Source organism: Gasterosteus aculeatus, chromosome 11 (genome assembly GCF_964276395.1).
Source record: "Gasterosteus aculeatus chromosome 11, fGasAcu3.hap1.1, whole genome shotgun sequence".
Classification (NCBI taxonomy): Eukaryota; Metazoa; Chordata; class Actinopteri; order Perciformes; family Gasterosteidae; genus Gasterosteus; species Gasterosteus aculeatus.
Window position 1 is genome coordinate 9,728,028 of NC_135699.1, and position 17,259 is coordinate 9,745,286.

Genomic DNA, 17,259 nt, shown 5'->3' on the forward strand with positions numbered 1-17,259 from the left:
CTCCCATCAGCACACCATGTACCCACATGCAGTCCTAATGGGCCAGTGTACTCACTGAGTAATTACTATGGGAGATATAGAAATATGCATAACAGTTCAGGCTGGGGGAGCAAGCCTGAACTTGAGCAAACTAAGGAGTCCATTAATCCTTTTTTAAATTCTATTAAGAATTGAACCACAGCTGGATAGGAGTCTAGCAGAGTTCCAGAGACTACGATTGTAAGGCTTTGGAGACCCAGAGCGAAAAGCTCTTACTTGACTAAATTAATTTGCCAGGAAATTTCTTTTGCTCTCCACAGTTTAATCAATTCACAGCCTTAGGCAGCTTTCACTTGGTAGCAAACAAAGACAGGTTGAGTTATGTGAGGCCTGTAGGAAGAGGTATTCTTTGCACCGCCATCTATAGGGGCTGTTTCATCAGCTCAAACAGGGAGGAGGAGGATCCCAAATGGAATCTGGCTGAGCTGCACATGCCTCAATGATGTTATCAATAAAAAGAAAAAAAAAGAACGTGATAAAAGTGTCCTTTCCACGGATGTGAAAGGAGATGCAGGGGGAGCTACGTGCCACCGGCTGCACACGGCTCCGTGTGCTGATTTGGATCAGCGCTCCCCAGGAAGGTTTGGAATGAGGACAAATGATAAAGTGGATTTAGCGTGAACAGTTCGTGCCTTACACCTGTTTCCGAGTTCAAGGCCTCCCAGGCCCCCTTCCTAAATGACCAGCGCCGGTCTAATGTTGCCTCAGTGTCCACACTCACAGCAGCGCAAATGCTCCTCGGTAATCTAGACATACAGAATGTGCCAGTCTTCTCTATTAGGGTCAAAAGGTTAGCAAGGAGGACACGGGTCACAGTGCAAACGGGAGGTCATGTTTGAGCTCAGCTCGAGGGGAGGAGCCTCAGCTTCTGTCACACGCACCTAAACATGAGACAATAACAAGGAGAGAGGGAGATACGGTTAGGCGAGAACCTGCCACACAAGCACGGGCATATGTATATGTGGCTCAGGAATGAATCTGGTCTCCTTAGTTACAGTATTATGAAACAACCCCGTGATCACATTCTTTCTCACCCTGACACCTCACACCCATCACTCTCACTCCCGTATCAACCGCCTCGTCTGTTATGCCAACTGCTCCATAACTACTTCCCTTTATTACAAGACCAGTTTACCTGCTTGTCTATGTCACTTTACCGCAACATTATGCACAGATCCACTACCGAAGCTGCCTTTTTTTTTTTTTTTTTTTTGTCTGTCTCTCACTGATCTGGGCTGCTTTTCAGTCTCTCACAGCCTTGGATCTGAAAAAAGAGTGAAACAAAACGCCTCAGACACCCCAACCTGTATCTGGCTTAGTATCTCCATGGCAGCATGAGCTGCCCCCCGAAACGGCCCACCACGCTCCACCGCACTCCAAAAAGGACTGAGGGAGTGCTTGAGGGAGCGCGCTGCTTTGAGAAACGAGGAGAGCTCAGGAATGAACAAAACCAGAGGTTAAATCACTTATCATTGCCGTGCTCACATTTGGTTTCTGGGTAAGTTTCCTTAACTCTTTGTGGAGTCTGGTGTAATTTAGAAAAAATACATATGAAAGGTAATAGCTGGGTGCTGAATGACTTGCTAAACTCACGCTGCATGCGAGTAGCGAGAGAGACAAACCAGAGGGAAATAAAAGAGCACTGAAGAGATTAAAAACATTCAACATTCATTTTATTGGTTTGGTTTTTTTTGAGTACAGTGGTTATTTTTGCCTTTCTGGCATTCACAGACAAAACAAACAAATACCAGTAACTGGCAACACATAAAATATAGCTTTCTGATAATATCTGTGGCTCAGTCTAGTAGTTACAACAGATACAATAATAACTCTTCGTACCTGATTGACTCAAACGTAAATACAAACACTTAATAAACAAGTAAAAACGGTCCAAAACTGGAACTAATACTTTTGAATTGAATTCTGTGTGGTTTATAAAATGACATGGCTATTTACATTCAATTTGAATAATTATCATTAAAAAGTAGCAAAAACAAACATAGCGTATGAGTCTTACATGAACAAAAACACTGATTATTCAAACTTGTGATAAAATACATAACATTGATTATAATGAGAAGGTTCCATTATGTATGTTCAAGTGCTATTAATAGAAATGCACAGGAGGGCCGCCACATCGGCGCTCCTGTCAGAGTGGCATAAATCAAGGTGCAGCTTAGAGATTGGAGTCCGGGGACAAAGGTCAAAGGTTACAAAATTCAGTCAAACCTCCACCTCTAAGACACAGTCAAAGTGGTTAGTACATAAAGATGGTAGTGGTGAGGAAGGGAAGTTACTTGGTCATGTTCCTAACCATTACTACCTTGGTTACACAAAAAGAAGGATAACGCTGTATTCCTGTTTTTTTCTTGCTTACGTTCAGGTTATTGTTGTAGCGCTGGAGGGCAGTTCGATTCTGAAGGTACAGGTGGTTTGAAATTGAAGCCAGTGTTCCATATCACGTCTTTCCGTCTGAGGCCGAATGATGATCAGTTCACAGCTGCTGATGTTTTCCCCGATGAACACAACATCAAAAACAAAAAGAGGAGGCTGGCGTTTTCTCCTCTGTCCCTGCAGCTCACTTCCTGCACTGACCCGAATGCCTCCACCACCAGCATCCAAAACTATCAACATTAGCAGCTTCTAAAAAATCCTCTTTAAAAATAGAATTTTTTTTATTTTATTTTCTCATATATAAAAAAATATCTGTAATATTACTACGCAGTTCTTTTCACTGGACGGGTTTGACTTACAGTCAAATGTGCTTCTTGTATTTTTCACATGTGTAAGTGTGTTAACATCAGGTTACCGTGTGGATGCGTGTGTGTCAGTATGCCCCGAAAGTGCGAGCAATGTGTTAGATTGTACTTTTTAATCCCAGATTCACGTTCTTAGAGAGCTTCTATCTACCAGATTCCCTCCCTGACTCTGAAGTCTATCTTCTCTTATCTTCCCACTTGTGGAATGATTGCGTGTGCCTGCTAACAGACGGTTTGCTGGCTGGACAGTGGACTCTCCAGGGACAAGCTTGTCGGGGACATGTCTTGACGGGCGCAGGGCTTAAACATGGAGGAGATGTAGAAGGCCTGCAGGCACAGACGCAAAACATGTCAGCAAACATACACAGACCGCACACGCTGTCAATCGTCCCCTGGTTCTAAACAGCACAGGGGATCAGAGGGAGAATAATAGGGAGGGAGAGACGGACCATTGTTTACGTTAACTCGGTCAAAAGAGAGCAAACGGACACAAATCCCGTGAAGACAAAGATAAACTGTTATCGAAGACTGTTTGGACAGCAGCGAAATGTTTGACGTACCACCCAGTATGCGGTGAGGCCTCCTTGGATGAAGCCCGTGAGGACGTCGGTGGGGTGGTGGCGGTAGTCGGAGATGCGGCTCAGGCCCGTGTAGATGGCGATCATCAATAAGAGGAACTGTATGAGTGGCCGCAGCAACCGAGCTCCTCGCCACGAAAACCTCGCCTGCAGGTAGAACTACAGAGCGGGACAAATGCTGTTATTTTGTCGTCGGTGACTTTCGAGTTGCTGCAGAAAAAAAGGCAACACGAGCATTTGGGTATTTGTGTGTTATTGCATGAACTGATCACGAGTTCTTTAAACGCTGGCAGAGGCCTTTAAGTGAAACGCCTGCTTCCTAGAAGGAAAAGGGAGCTTGGCGCAAGTCCATTAACACTATCCAAACCCATTTCCTTCTTTTGTTCATCCTCATCTCCTGCCTCAGTGCCGCAGAACACAGAATTGATGCCTGTGTCTGTAAAAATGGGGTCACAGGGCAAGCCGGGTGCAGATGTAGGACTCGCATTATGAAGAGGCTGGAGGTCTGTCTGGCGCATGTGGCCTACATTCCTGTGAGGAGGCCGACTGTAACCTGGTCCTTCTCCCTCGCTCCCTCCCTCCCTCCCTCTCTCTTTCCTATTCCAAATGAGAGCAGGTGTCACTCTTGCTGCCATAGACAGGAGCAGCTGGCCATGGTCGGGTTGGCATGTGGCTACAGGTCTCACACAATCTCTCCAGTTCGTCTGCAGTCTAGTAAACTTGCAGGCTGTGTGTTTGTGGCTGCAGTGTGTGTGTGTGTGTGTGTGTGTGTGTGTGTGTGTGTGTGTGTGTGTGTTGTGATGTGGACAGGAACCGGATGAACAGGGCTAACCCCAAACACTTGTTTTTTACTTCACTACTTTATCCTTGTACTCTTACTCAGTCCCCCCCGTCTCATCCTCGCTTGTCTCTTTCTGTTGACCTTATTGTACACAAGTTTATTTTTAATTTTGTACAACAGCAGCCTCTCTGAATTTAATGGATTTTTGGTCACACAGCACAATAAATTAGCTGTAATGTTGGGACTAATACGGGGTAATGCACGAGGAATGTGCACATTTTAGGGTTACTAATGTACTTTTGTCTCCATCTAACTGTCATCTCTCTCCCACACTGTGCCCATGACTACTGGGCAGTGCAGTGTGAGAGAAAGAAAGATGAAGAGATTTGGGGTGGGGGGGGTTGAGAGGGTGTCTCTTACTGAAAGAAGCCTGTCGATCTCTCAGCAGGCGTATTCATCCCTCCTCTAAATGAGACCCACAACAAGGCCTCCTCTGTCTGCGCAGCCTCTTCATCTATTCATGTTCCCCGTGGAAAAAACATTCTCCCTCACTCTCTCACCCCTCCCGCCTCCCCTCCTCCCCCCTCTCCCTTCCACTCCCGGCTTTCTGTGTCTCACGAGCTCTTTCAGCCCGAAGCAGGATGCCTTTGGAGAATTGCTGCTCTCAAAGATCGCCTCCCGTCCGATCAGGAAGTGTGAATATATTTAACAGCACATGTGTTTGCGCATGTTTAATTAGCTTATCTCGTTAATAAGTGCACAGTGTTCCTGTTCTCAAGCTATTGTCCGTCATAAGGGAAATCCCAGATGTGCAGGTCACATTGCAGATACGTATTGTGTGTGTGTGACTTACTGCCAAGTAGAGCATGGTGTACATTGCAAAGGAAGCATGGCCGGAAAAGAAAGACTTCCTGAAATATAAAGATCAATAAAAAATGTCAATGGTTACAAATTAACTGCTTGACTCAAATTAATGTATACCCCTTCCCTCGGTCAACAAAGTTGAAAGAGTATAAAAATGCACAAAAACACACCTTGCTTCATCCACCATCTTCTCCTCAGCCTGCCTGCAGGGGGCGTGGGACACGTAGCTGCCCTGAGTGCAGTTGATGGACGCATAGGTGATGTTACAGACAAACAGGAAGTTGGGTCGCAGGCGCCCCACACTCAGCTTGGCCATGTTGGTGAGGGACTGACCCACACAGCAACCAAACAGGAAGCTCCCCAGCTCCTTGTACAGGCACGACACATAGCAGTTGCGGACAAAGGCCCGCGAGTAAACACCTCGGTAGCGCACCCGGTAGCATTCGCCCAGAGCGATCTGGGGAAGGAAATCAGACGAGAGAAATTAGAAGGAAAAAAAACTAATACTGGACAGCCTACTTGTTTTTTGCAGTCTTACCGTAACCCCAGTGATGGCTATCCCCCCAGCGATGAGCAGGACGTCGGGGATGGCCTCTTTCGGCTCGTAGGGGTAGGTGATGCTGGGGTCTCCGCAGAAGAAGCCTCGCTTGTACGGAGTCACGGCCTTCAACTCGCACGCAAAGAATGGGATGGAGGCTGATGGGATGCGGGAGGGCAGGGCAGGAAGGACAAAAACACAAAACAAAAGATGGCGAGCATGAATGTCTGCGTGCATGAATGTCTGCGAGCATGAATGTCTGCGCGGCGATGATCCCGGAGATAGCGTCAACGAGGCGGCCTCAAAGGGGGAATCAGGGGAGCAGCTTTAAAGGACATCCGTCATCTGGTGACATGGTTTCCAGATTCCCCGGGGGGGGGGGGGGGGGTGGAAGCGTTCCTCAAATAGCTCCTTCCATCCGAGTAGAAGGAGAGATGACAGACACAGAAGGACAGACGGACTAGGAGATGTGCATGACAGCGGAGATGAGACGAGGAAGGAGGAAAAAGATAGAGGAAAACATCTCAGTGTGCCAAAAGAGGGACAATAAACACATTGTAGCAGCAGCTTTTTTTTGTCTGTTTGCGGGAATGACGGCTTGTTTGCTCAGAAAGCAGTGACTTTCAGTTCAAGCCATTATATCTTACATTAACCATTTTCCTATAAATGTGCAGCCTACGTTTCCGGGCTGGTCACTGATTAAAAGTCAGGCGACAGCGGGTCGAGGTCTGACACTCCTCAGCAAACAAACCTCGCGGCCTGGTGGGGAAAGTTCACTGACTAAAAGTTGTGCAACGTTTTAATGAGGACAAAAAGGAAAAACGTGTGTTTGTATTCCCAGAAAAAAGGTGGCGGGGGGGCGGAGGGTGTGGGTGTGTGGGGGGGGGGGGGGGGGGGTGTAGCTGCACATCTTTCATTCTGTGTTACGATGGCCCTGAACAAAGCCGCTCAGCTTCTCTGCGCCATGCGCGTCCCGCGTCCCCTCGTCACCCCATGGAATGCAGAAACAACATGGGACTAATCATTAACCTCTGTGCCTCTTCCTGTCATCCCAGGCCTGCCGGTTTGCTGGATCGCACCCGGGCCAAAAGAAGACTGCTCCCGCCAGGGAATATCGTAGGCTACGTGACTCTTTAGCACACACTCCGAATCCAGCAGAGGGAACAGCGCACAAATACACACCGAAACGCAAAAGAATGGCACGCAAACACGTTTTGGAGAACAATGGGGCAATAATTGTTGACTCAGAAAAAGCAGGGACACCTCACCTACTTTAGGCACCTACGGGCGGTTTAAGAGTTCTCCACATCCGCTTTGTTTTAGTTTTATCAATGGGCCTGTTTGCTCTCACACCTGTATGGGTGTGAGAGCAATACACGCCCCTCATTCAGCCTCACTGAGCTGATAAAGGGTGAGCAAGGAAATCGTCCATAGGTTTGATGTGCAGAAAACACACAAGGAGGCAACTCTTATCAGCTGTGTGCTCATTAAGAATGTGGTACTGTTAGTTAGAAGTGTATTAGTGACCTCAAAGTCAAGCTGCCCTATCAGGAAGACAAAACACTGACGCACGTATAATTACAGAAGGGTCTCAGGATGAAAGTGAGGGAGGGAAACGCGTTGCAGGCCGATAGCGGGGGCTCCGACGCCGACGGAGAGCGAGATAGGAAACAGCTCTCAGCTGACCCCGATCTCTCATTTATCTCATTCAGTCAACAAGCGTCTTCTCATCCCAAACCCGAGCCCTGCAGAGATGCCAGACATGCATCCCGTTTAACACACAGTTACACAAACGGCTTCAAGCCGGCATTCACCTTTTCATTGATTTTGGTCAGAATTTCTGCCTTAATGAAAAATGTCAGTATGATCTTGTCAAACCGTTATTGTTACTAAGAGTTTATTGGGGACGTCATCTGACGCATTCTATTAAAATAACCCTGCTTGTCATTTCGACGTCAAATCTTAGAATCTTACACGGTTGAGTTTTGTGTACACTGTGTCACCACCATAGTTTGTTTATTATACAAAAAAGGGGATCTGAATGCGCCTTGCATATCTGTTTATATTAGCAAAGATGGTTTGGAGTACTCGATAAATACTTGGGGGGATTCTTCTTTTTTTTCTGGGTGATTTAGAAAAAATGAATGCCCTGAAGGATGGTTTCCTGTTTCCTTCCTCCCACCTGCATAAACTACCCTCAGGTCTCTAATCCAATTGTAATCCTTTTATCTGTGTGTATCATCCCTTGGTGGAGACCTGCAGTCTGGTTCATCTCTGGGTCAAATTGAGTGGGTAAGGATTTTTTTTTCTTTCGTTTCACAATTTCAAATGTGTTGCAACTGACCAACCCGAACACGTTTGAGAAGAATCCTTGTGTCTTTATAACTCTGCATGTTTAAGTACGTAGACAAAAAAAATCTTTCTGTATTGTACTCAGTGTATTATTGGGATGCAAAGGAATGCTTATTAATAACATAAGTCGAAGTACTGTACTTTAGATGAAAGATGATGGCACAAAGAAGAGGAAGAGCACAGGGAGAAACATAAAAAGTGAGGAATTAAAGTGAACGAGTAACATCTGATCATACAGAGACAAAGAGATGGGTGACTATTTCATGCAGTTGAGCTAATGAGTAAAGACGTTTTTTTTAGTTGGATGATGCAACTATTAATGAATTAATAAGTAATTTTAACACGCGCCACCTTTTCTCACAAAGTTGGTTTTTGGATTCTTATTTTTGCAAAATGTTGCTTACCGTACCGCCCATTAACAGCTTCTCTCTGTGTCTGATTCTTCAATATGGAAAGTCCTCTACAAATAATCAATATTAAACTGCATTACCATAGATGTAATGGACAGATTATCCAATAAGGACCACTCTGCAGTTACATGGACTTTTAAAGGGGTCATTTTCAACCCATGGAGGTTTAATGGGATCCATGAATAGTCAATGTCTTGTGACCTCAGACCCTCCGGCACCGATGTCTTGCGTTCTGTTCCCATTGTAGTAAAGGTGTAGACTCCGAACTAATGTCCCTGAAGCAAAAGTCCCTCCACTGGGACCAGAGATGTTTGCTAAGATTCTCGATAAAACAAACCCGGCCAAACCTGAGCTGTGTCACAACGTCTCCGCGCTGTACAGCGAATAAAACACTGAGCCATGACGATGGAAACCACATGCAAAGCCAGTCAGGATCCTCACAGTCTCCTACGAACCACCAGCTTCCGTGTCCCACTTTACAGCTACGTTAAAACGGGTTTCACAACAAGACGCGAAAACACTCCAGAGACCCTCACATCATCTGTCAGGCAGCTGTGAGCAAACCCTAACACCTGGTCAAGGCATGCTCAGAAAGGAAGGCCTGTGAGGCGACCCGAAGGGAGGCGGAGGAGTGGGTCGGCTCACACAGCCAGGCCAGAATGTGCTGCTCGCTGGGCCTGACACTCAGCGCAGGAATGCTTTCAAATAGTCAAAAGGGACAGAAGGAAAGAGGGGGGAGAAGAAGAGAAAGAGGGAGGGAGGGAGGAAAAAGAGGAGGAATTAGAGCAGAGGGGTTTGTGTGCCTCACTCTGAGAAACTCTTCTGGTTCTAATTTACACATCTATGACCACAGCCCATGAATGAGCTCATTCTGAGAGGAGAGCAACAACAACCAAAAGTAAGAAACACAAGAAGCAAAAGCTGTGGAGAAAGTGACTGAAGACAGGGCCGTTAGTGGTCCACATGCTTCACGGTCGTGTCTCTTCAACCACCTCTGCTGATCAGTGGTGTTAAACTGTAAACTAGGCGAAAATGTACGACCAGGAGGCTCACAAGTTGACACCAGGGAGGGGGTTGTGGGTTGGGGGGGGGGGGCAGGTCAGTAATACTGGGGTGATAGAAAACTGGAGAGATGGAGCCCAGAGAGATGCGTCGAGGGCTCCTCTGCGGAGAACAGCAGACGGAGGCGATTAGCGGAGATTCTGGAATGTGAAGGTCAGAGATTCGGGGCTCTGCTGGGACCCGCTCTGTAAACACGACCCCACGTCCACCGGCAGAAAATCCACAACACACACAAACATTAAAAACCACACTGGGATGCAAACAAGCCAAACCCAAACTCGCACAGACAACCGAACAAACCAGCAAAAAAAAACCACCAGCACAGTAGAAACCGAGCAAGTGCATGAGGATCCTGAATGCATCGGGGCAAACGGGCTCATTATCGCAGACCTAATTTTGTTTGTGGATGCTGCTGCTGTCCGACAAACAGCCTGTGCATCCTCATAGATTATCATGACAGCCTGGAGCTGCATCTAAGCCAACAGTAATGATCGCATGCTTCATCACATCCAATATGGTTTGACTGTGAAAGCCTCGTTCGATTTGCCCTCTGATAGACCTGGAGGACGGACAATTAGCGAGTGACCCGTCGCCACAGGTCCATTCAGCCTACAGTTTTAAGACCAGGCCGAGCTTTGGGCTCCAGCCCAGCTTGCTGCAGGCCCCATTCAGGGGGTGCTCCACCCTCGCCGGGCCTCTCAACAGCTTGCTTGTGCCAATGTTTCGCAGTGGATTTTAGGCCGTTGTTTACCTACAAGTCGACAAATCTTTCCGACCGCGATAAACTTGGTAACGGCATTTACAAGAAGCGGCGTGGCAGCCTCGCTAACGCGCTCATAAAAAGCAGTCTCCCGTTGGGCCGGATGGGCTTGTGCAATTATTTGTGCCATCAGACTTAAACTGCACAAAGGTGTCTCCACAGGAGCCAGCCTTGATCTCTTCTTCTAATCACTGTTTAGTTTGAATCGGGTACTTTATGGGAAAGGCCACGTCTTTAAAGTTTCACCTGGTCTATATTAAAAAAGTCTTTGTTTGAAGAGGCAGAGACTCTATGCAAAAAAAAGAACAGAGAGAGACACACACACACACATTGTTAGGTAGGATACATGTGCGAGTGAACAGGAGGTGAAGTCATCCGTACTGAGACTGTGATTATCATTGGCAACCATGAACTGCCACAAACCTAATTAGAGTGTTGTCCTTGTTTCACCGGGAAGGTGGTTCTTTCTGTTCATCCGTGGCGGCCAATTCAGGTAGGAGAGGTGGGATAATGATGAGCTTATGTGACTTATGAATCCCACTGCATTTCTGGGCCATATATACGCAGACGGTCGCGGCAGTGAAGAGGGACTGAGGTTAGGCATTGACCTCGAGTAGGTAGGGTCTGGACGGCCCATTGGACGGGGCATAAGACACACATCAGGTCAGCGATACCTCGGAGGCCGTGTCATGTGAAGTAAAGCAGTGGGATTCATAATAACTGTTGCCCCCCCTGCACTGGCACACAAGAGACTTGTCTGTTTTGTCTGCCCTGATGGCAGCACAAGTATCTGTGAAATAATCAGCGAAGAACAAAGTGGGACTGAAGAAACATGGCGGTCTTGGATCTTTGTTGAGCATCTGCTATCGCCAGCATCTGGACCCCCTACAACCTCTCAAAGTAGATACCCTCTGCTCCATCTATATGTGTTAAAGAGAAAGAAAAACAAAATGCCTCTTCCCGCTGCCTTCTTGTTGCTTCGCCTCCCACCAGTTGGGCTCTAGCGACCCCCTCTCACCGTTACAGCTGGCCAGTGGAGACATGCTTCCACCAGCTGCTTCTGTTCTCTCCACACTTCACTTGCTGGCTTCCTGGAGCCCGGCCCTGGAGTTCAGGGCAGGAGTGGTGAGGTCTGAAGTGGGCTGTCTGTCTGCCTGTCTGAATCAGCCGGATCATAGAGGACCCGCCACTGCGGTATGTACCTGGGACGCTTTGGAGGAGCTCTCGCGTGTGACGCGCCGTGTGAAGGTTAGGGTGCGCGCAGAGGGATGAGGGCGGGCAGTCTGCAATGTGAGAACCGCACAATGTTGTGGTCTAGACTGGAGGGGAGGTATTTGGCGCCACGCGGCATGGTTGTGGTCGTTCCGTGTGGATGGCGAGAGTTTGAGATCCATTTGGGGGGGGGGGGGGGGGCGTGCAGGTGGAACAACATCATAGGGAAGCTTCCGAGGGTGAATGAAGCAGGGAAAAGACACAATGATTAAAAAGGTGCTGGTGATGCGGAACAATGCCACGGCGCCAAGGGGGTCTATCTCCCCATAGGAAGGAGGGAGGGCGAGGGACACACACACACACACACAAGAGAACGAGCCATTACTTCGATGGACCAGAAGGAAAGGCAACTGGCTGCATTCAGATTCAGCGAGATACTTTGATTGGAAGCCTCTCAATAAAAAATCCATTCCAGCTAATGAGCACTGAGCATAAAAGCACTGGAGACATCTTTGTTTGGTCATTACGCCTCATACCTATGGACCGCCCCGAGCACTTATGGAACCGTCATCCAGCCGCCTCGTTAAAAGCACATTTCAAAGCTATTTGCCACCGGAACCGTCCATCCGTCCCAGAGCGACTTCCTCACTACGGGGCGTAAACAAGAGAGCTGTGGAAAGGATCCCTCTGGCGCCACTGGGTCTGACCTCTCACCCCTACTGTAGATCTCCAATCCCCTTCTAACCCTTCGTTCGTTCTACACCCCCCCCCCTCCCTCTCCCCCTGAGGGCTCTTCACTCGTTCAGGCTCTTCCTCGCCCCGTAGCTTTCCGGCAAACGAGACGTTTCTAAGGCCTGATGGGCGAAGGCGGGCGTATTGACAGCGGAGTGCACGTGCCCGCATAGGACGTGTGTCTGAGGAAGGGTGCAACTAATGGATTCCGGAACCTCTGTGGTGCTGTCAAATGGGGAAAGAGATTTACGACGGAGAGGGAGAGAAAAAGTTCTTCTTCTTCCATTGACTAATGGTCCGACTGAGCTCCTTTAATGGCTTTCCATCTGTGCGTCGCAAAGTGCCGCCCGAGTGTTCCATAACGTCAGAGCGTGGGTTGATCGCGGCCTAAAAACTCTCAGCCAAACAGGACCAGCTAATTTGTCAACAAACAGCACGCACATGGCAGCTGTTGTAGGGTGTCCCCATTAGGAGCCACCATGACGCATACACACAAACGCCCACACCCAAAGTTTTACACACAAGCACGCACACACGCATTAATAAGCACACGGGAGACAATTCAATATTCCTGGCGCTGTGCAAACCAACGTGCTGTGACATGTTGGGCTTCTTGCTTTCTCACTTGGCAGCTTTCTCTCCCAGAGGACACGACTAGGAGTCATAAATCCGCCGCCCGCCCAAAACACACATGCGTACACACAAAACACACAAAACGCTGCATTGCCGGAACACCTTCAGCCTCGGTGTAGAGTTTGTCTAAAGAAAAGAGGGGAAGCAGCCACAGAAAAAAGATGATAAGCTGAAAGGAGGGAGCCTTTTCAGAACCCTGATCACTGAACTAGATACCGTCCTTCATGAAGCATGACGCCTCACGTCTTGCACAAAGAAACACTCAAGAGCAAATAAGCTGATTGCAGTACTAACTTTTTATTACATGATAAAGCTGGTTTTGTTTTCACTACTGAAGAAAATGAATGACTTACTTTGAACAGTTGCTCGTCTGTGCCGTTTATCGACAGTGTGAATCTTTTCTTTCTTCTCACTTGTCTCATTTTGACCTAACATTTTGTGCATATCAAGTGTGAAACTAGTTCCCAATTAACCTCCACAAGAGGGTCGTGCCTGGCGGCATCCACATAATGTCACAACCACTAAGCTGTAGAAGCTAATGGCGGCTTATCAACCGCCACTTTCAATCATTTACCAATTACCCTTAACGGAGGCAATGACTGGCTTTATTGGGGTGATGACAGAGCAAAGACCACCTGTGCAGGAGGGAAGCTGCAGTGCAGGCTGGGAGGCCTGTCTCTGCATGCTCTTCAGATAGGACAAACCCCAGACATCTCCTGACCCGGGGTGTCTGGACTCTAGATCTTAGATCCGGCCAGAGGGCGCAGATTCAGTCAGGCCCCGTCCACGTCAAAACCTGGTTCAGTCCCACCAGGAATGCACACACACACACACACACACACACACACACACACACATGGGAACGTACAAGCATTCTGCAGCTTGTGTGCGAGATAACTGACACTGAGCTGAACCTGAGCGATCCGTCTCTGTGCCGCGTCCATCATGTCAGAGCAGGGCGCCATATTCAAACGCTGGGGGAACAACAATGTCGGATGAGCCCGCCAAGGCCTCGGCGTGGCACAGCAGACCCAGCGGAGTTTATGCCGCCACTGTAAATGTGGAGTAAATAGACTGGGAAAACCCTGAGGGTCACTGCGGAGTCCTTCTTCAGCTGGTAACACGGTGAGGATGCTTCAGGGTAAAAATTCCACAGTTACACTAGTGAATGAGCCCCTTTAATGGGATGAATGATGCCGGCGGGTCGACTGTCTGAGGGAATCTGAGGATGCCGTTTTCAAGGGAAAAGTGTGTTAGTCAGAGATAAGCGGGTTTAGCTGAATAAAGGGCTCGATTCATCCCCTCTAAGTGTTGGCATTCACTGCCGAATGCCCGCAGATGAGTCAAGGTCATGCTTCAACTGATTACTGACACGGTGGTTAAGGGAAGCAGAGACGGGCGAGACACAGCCAGACATCTGTAAGGAATCTGGTCAACGGGTGAATTCATACGTCCAGCTTGTAATGTATGATTAAACATTATGCTCTAATTCCCCGCATGTGGTGATCAACTGGAAAGCGTTCCGGTTTCCGTTCCGTTTTCTTTTTTCTCAACCTTACACCTTTTACAACGTGGAAAAGCCTCAAATGAAGCTGGAAATTTGTCAGCCAATCAAATCAAGCCAGAACTTGAAGCGAAGAGAATGAACTCCCTTCGACTTCAGTCACAAGACGAACCGCCTCTGGAAACCCTCTCGGTTGCGACCAGCTTGAGGCTCAGCGACTCAGTGTTGTGACCTAGAGGGGGGAGGAGGGGGAGGAGGAGGAACACGCACATTGCTGAGAAGAAAGCGAGTGGCGTGCGTCTCAGGAGGAGAACTGAGAGGGAGCGTTTCCTTCCGCGGTGCTGACGGATGCTGGGTTGCCGGCCACTTCCCAAACAGCAAACACAGCCACTGTGAAAAAAGTGCCGAGCGAGCGGCTAATAGCACACCTGCCTGAGGGGTGTGGGGGGGTTAAAAACCATCAAACTTTCCTGTGCTTTCAACTGGCGACGAGGCCGAGGACCTGCCAGGCTGCCTCGACGGGTTCCGCCTGTCCCGTCCTTCCTTGCCGGTGCGGATAACAACTCACTCGACTGAACCCTGGTGATCCCTTCCCCTGCGAAGAGTCATGTGAGATGCCGACGTCAAAACCGATGAAGTTATACAATATCATATGTGATATCGCCGGCCAGGAGAGCGGGTGTGCACCCCCCCCCCCCTCCTCTCCCAGGATTTAACCCATTAGACCCAACGGAGAGGGGAAAGTCATGCTTTGAACTTTGCTTGCTGAAAGAGTCCAGTACGGTTCTGAGGTTCTGAGATTCCATTCAAGTATTCCCTAAAGTGTCAGACAGCTGAAGAGAGAAATATTGTTCCTCTTCCTCTGGTCCGTTGCTCTGACTTCAGTTCACTAGATTCTTGCCAAATTTCCTTTTTCCACGCGTAAATCTCCAAGAAGATGCAACGCTGTAGCTTGAAACACACAAACCAGTCCGACCTTCTGTACACCAATAATATGCAGCCTGCAGGTCAATGGAATTCAACTCCAACTTTATGCACTTCTGAAGACGGAACTCTTGACTTATTCTTGTGTTGCCACATTTAAGAAACTTTTTCTGTGGAACCTCATTATTACAGTAATTTATTAGCTATATGTCTCGCTGAGGGAACGTCCAGTCTAACACAGCTGGTTATCCAAACTAACATGATAGACGGATATTGTGCTTCTTCATATTGATTGAAAGTGGCGATCAAATTTGACATCTCATCACGGCCCACAGAGGTGATCAGAATCAGGCCGACCTTTTCTGCTTTTCTGTATTTTGAAACTATAATACGCTGGAGTTGAGGTCAACATGTTGTTGCTTAAGTTTCTCAGTTTTTCTGTGGGTGAATGTTATTGAGTTATAATCCCGCACATGCCTCCATCCCAACACGGCCCGATGCTGCAGCCACAGAGGTCATCTTCTGCACGCATGTTTATATCCCAATTCCCACGTTCTCCTCGCGGGAACTTTAGGAGTTACCATGGGAACAGATTCATTCCCGGGGAAACTTTGCTCCTGCCAGCTCCCTCGCCCCCCCCCCCATCGCCCTCCTCCCTCCCACCCGCCTGAGCTGAAACTTTTCAGCCCGTTTGAACGGTTTCAATTTGACTTCTTGGGAAAAATCCCTTTTACAAATCAACAAGCAATGTGGGGGATTTTTTTCTCGCTAAAAAAAAAACCCCACACTTTCCTTCTACCTCTTTTTGACCTCCAAATACTCGATCGCGATCTCGCGTGGACGCACATGCGTGCAAATCAACAGACCAGTGTGTGTAGGGTGCTTTTGAAAGAAAGTTATTGTGCATGCAAAAAAAAGTGATGAAGTGGTCTTATTATGCGCATTCCTACTGTAATAACACACACAAAAAACGGTTTGAAGCATTCGTTTAAGAGGCGTGAACACACATTAATCCTTACCGACAAAAAGGCATATTAAATCCAAACCGACGAGCATCTTCCTCTTGGTGCAAAACGAGCTCTCCTCCTCGGCTTTGGAGAGGAAATGCTTCCCCCCGCCGTTCTCCATTCCGTCCCCGGCCCCTCCGCCGTCAGCTAACCGCAGCTGGAGCTCCGCGTCCCGGGGCAGCGTGTTGCCGTGCGTGCCGGGGGAATTAAACTTCTGCATGTCTTTAGCTAAATAAACTTAATGACAACTTGTTTGACTATATATATATATTTAAGATATATATATATATGTATATGTATTTACTGCGGGGCTCGTCGTCGTGAGGATCCCGATGCGTTTTGGTCAGTCCGTCCGCCGCGCGTGCAGCAGACCCATGTCACCCGCAGTTCGACGGCTTCAGCCTCACGCGGCACGCTCTTCATCCACGAGCAAGAGTGCGCGGAGGGTGGGTGGAGAGTGGGGTGGAGAGGGGGGTGGAGAGGGGGGTGGGGGGGGGTGGAGGCTAGATGGAACTATGAGGCAAGCCGAGCATCCGAGCCAGCGTCGACCGAGTAACGACAAACTTGTGCCGGGGTCTCCGAACGTCCCATGCGGGTTCAAGAGCGCCTCGCTTGGCCCTTCAAAATAAAGTGCGCGTTGTCCTCGCCGCGCGTCGGGCGGCCGGGAGGGACACCGGCGCCGCTTGAAAGAGAAGGCGGTGTCGCTTCCGGTGTTGTCGACTGTGGCTTGACGCAGACCGCTGGTTCCAAATCCAGATCGATGCGGGCGGACGAGCCCCGCGGCTCACGGCAACATGTTCGATCCCGTTGACCCTGACAGCTGCGTGACGATGGTTGAGGTGCCCCCCACCAACTTATCCACTTAAACTGACCCACCCACACCGGGACACGACCTCCGGACCACCAGATTCATAGATTTAAGGACATTTCGTTTGCACAAATGAGAACAGTAATAATAAACTTTCTCCAACAGAACAATCAGCTGTTATGCATTACGCGCCTTTGCAGTTGGATCTGTCCATAATATTGACTGTTGCTGTTTGACCTGTTTGTTTGGCTGCGGGACGGGCAATGACGAAACGCGCGCTGAACGCAGACTTTCCA

General features: G+C 48.5%; 1 protein-coding gene and 1 long non-coding RNA gene across 2 annotated transcripts; both read right to left on the minus strand.

Moving 5' to 3' along the window:
• Positions 1-1,695: 1,695 nt before the first annotated feature.
• ppap2d (phosphatidic acid phosphatase type 2D) lies at positions 1,696-17,144 on the minus strand. Its single transcript, XM_040190649.2, has 6 exons — positions 16,168-17,144; positions 5,560-5,717; positions 5,192-5,478; positions 5,011-5,068; positions 3,359-3,535; positions 1,696-3,125 (listed from the first exon to the last, which is right to left on the minus strand). Exons 1-6 carry the CDS (start codon positions 16,373-16,375, stop codon positions 3,021-3,023), a joined length of 993 nt encoding a protein of 330 aa, XP_040046583.1. The 5' UTR covers positions 16,376-17,144; the 3' UTR covers positions 1,696-3,020.
• Positions 13,155-14,646, minus strand: LOC144384517 (uncharacterized). Its single transcript, XR_013451302.1, has 2 exons — positions 13,425-14,646; positions 13,155-13,392 (listed from the first exon to the last, which is right to left on the minus strand). It is a non-coding gene; the product is annotated as an uncharacterized LOC144384517 (long non-coding RNA).
• Positions 17,145-17,259: the final 115 nt, after the last annotated feature.

Bases quoted from the DNA above. Each gene is read 5' to 3' on its own strand.
- ppap2d (XM_040190649.2), bottom strand. From the start codon at position 16,375: ATGCAGAAGTTTAATTCCCCCGGCACGCACGGCAACACGCTGCCCCGG. The intron at 3,536-5,010 runs GTAAGTCACACA...CCCGCTCTGTAG, and splicing joins ACACCATGCTCTACTTGGCA to TTCTACCTGCAGGCGAGGTT. The intron at 3,126-3,358 runs GTACGTCAAACA...CTGTGCCTGCAG, and splicing joins GCCTCACCGCATACTGGGTG to GCCTTCTACATCTCCTCCAT.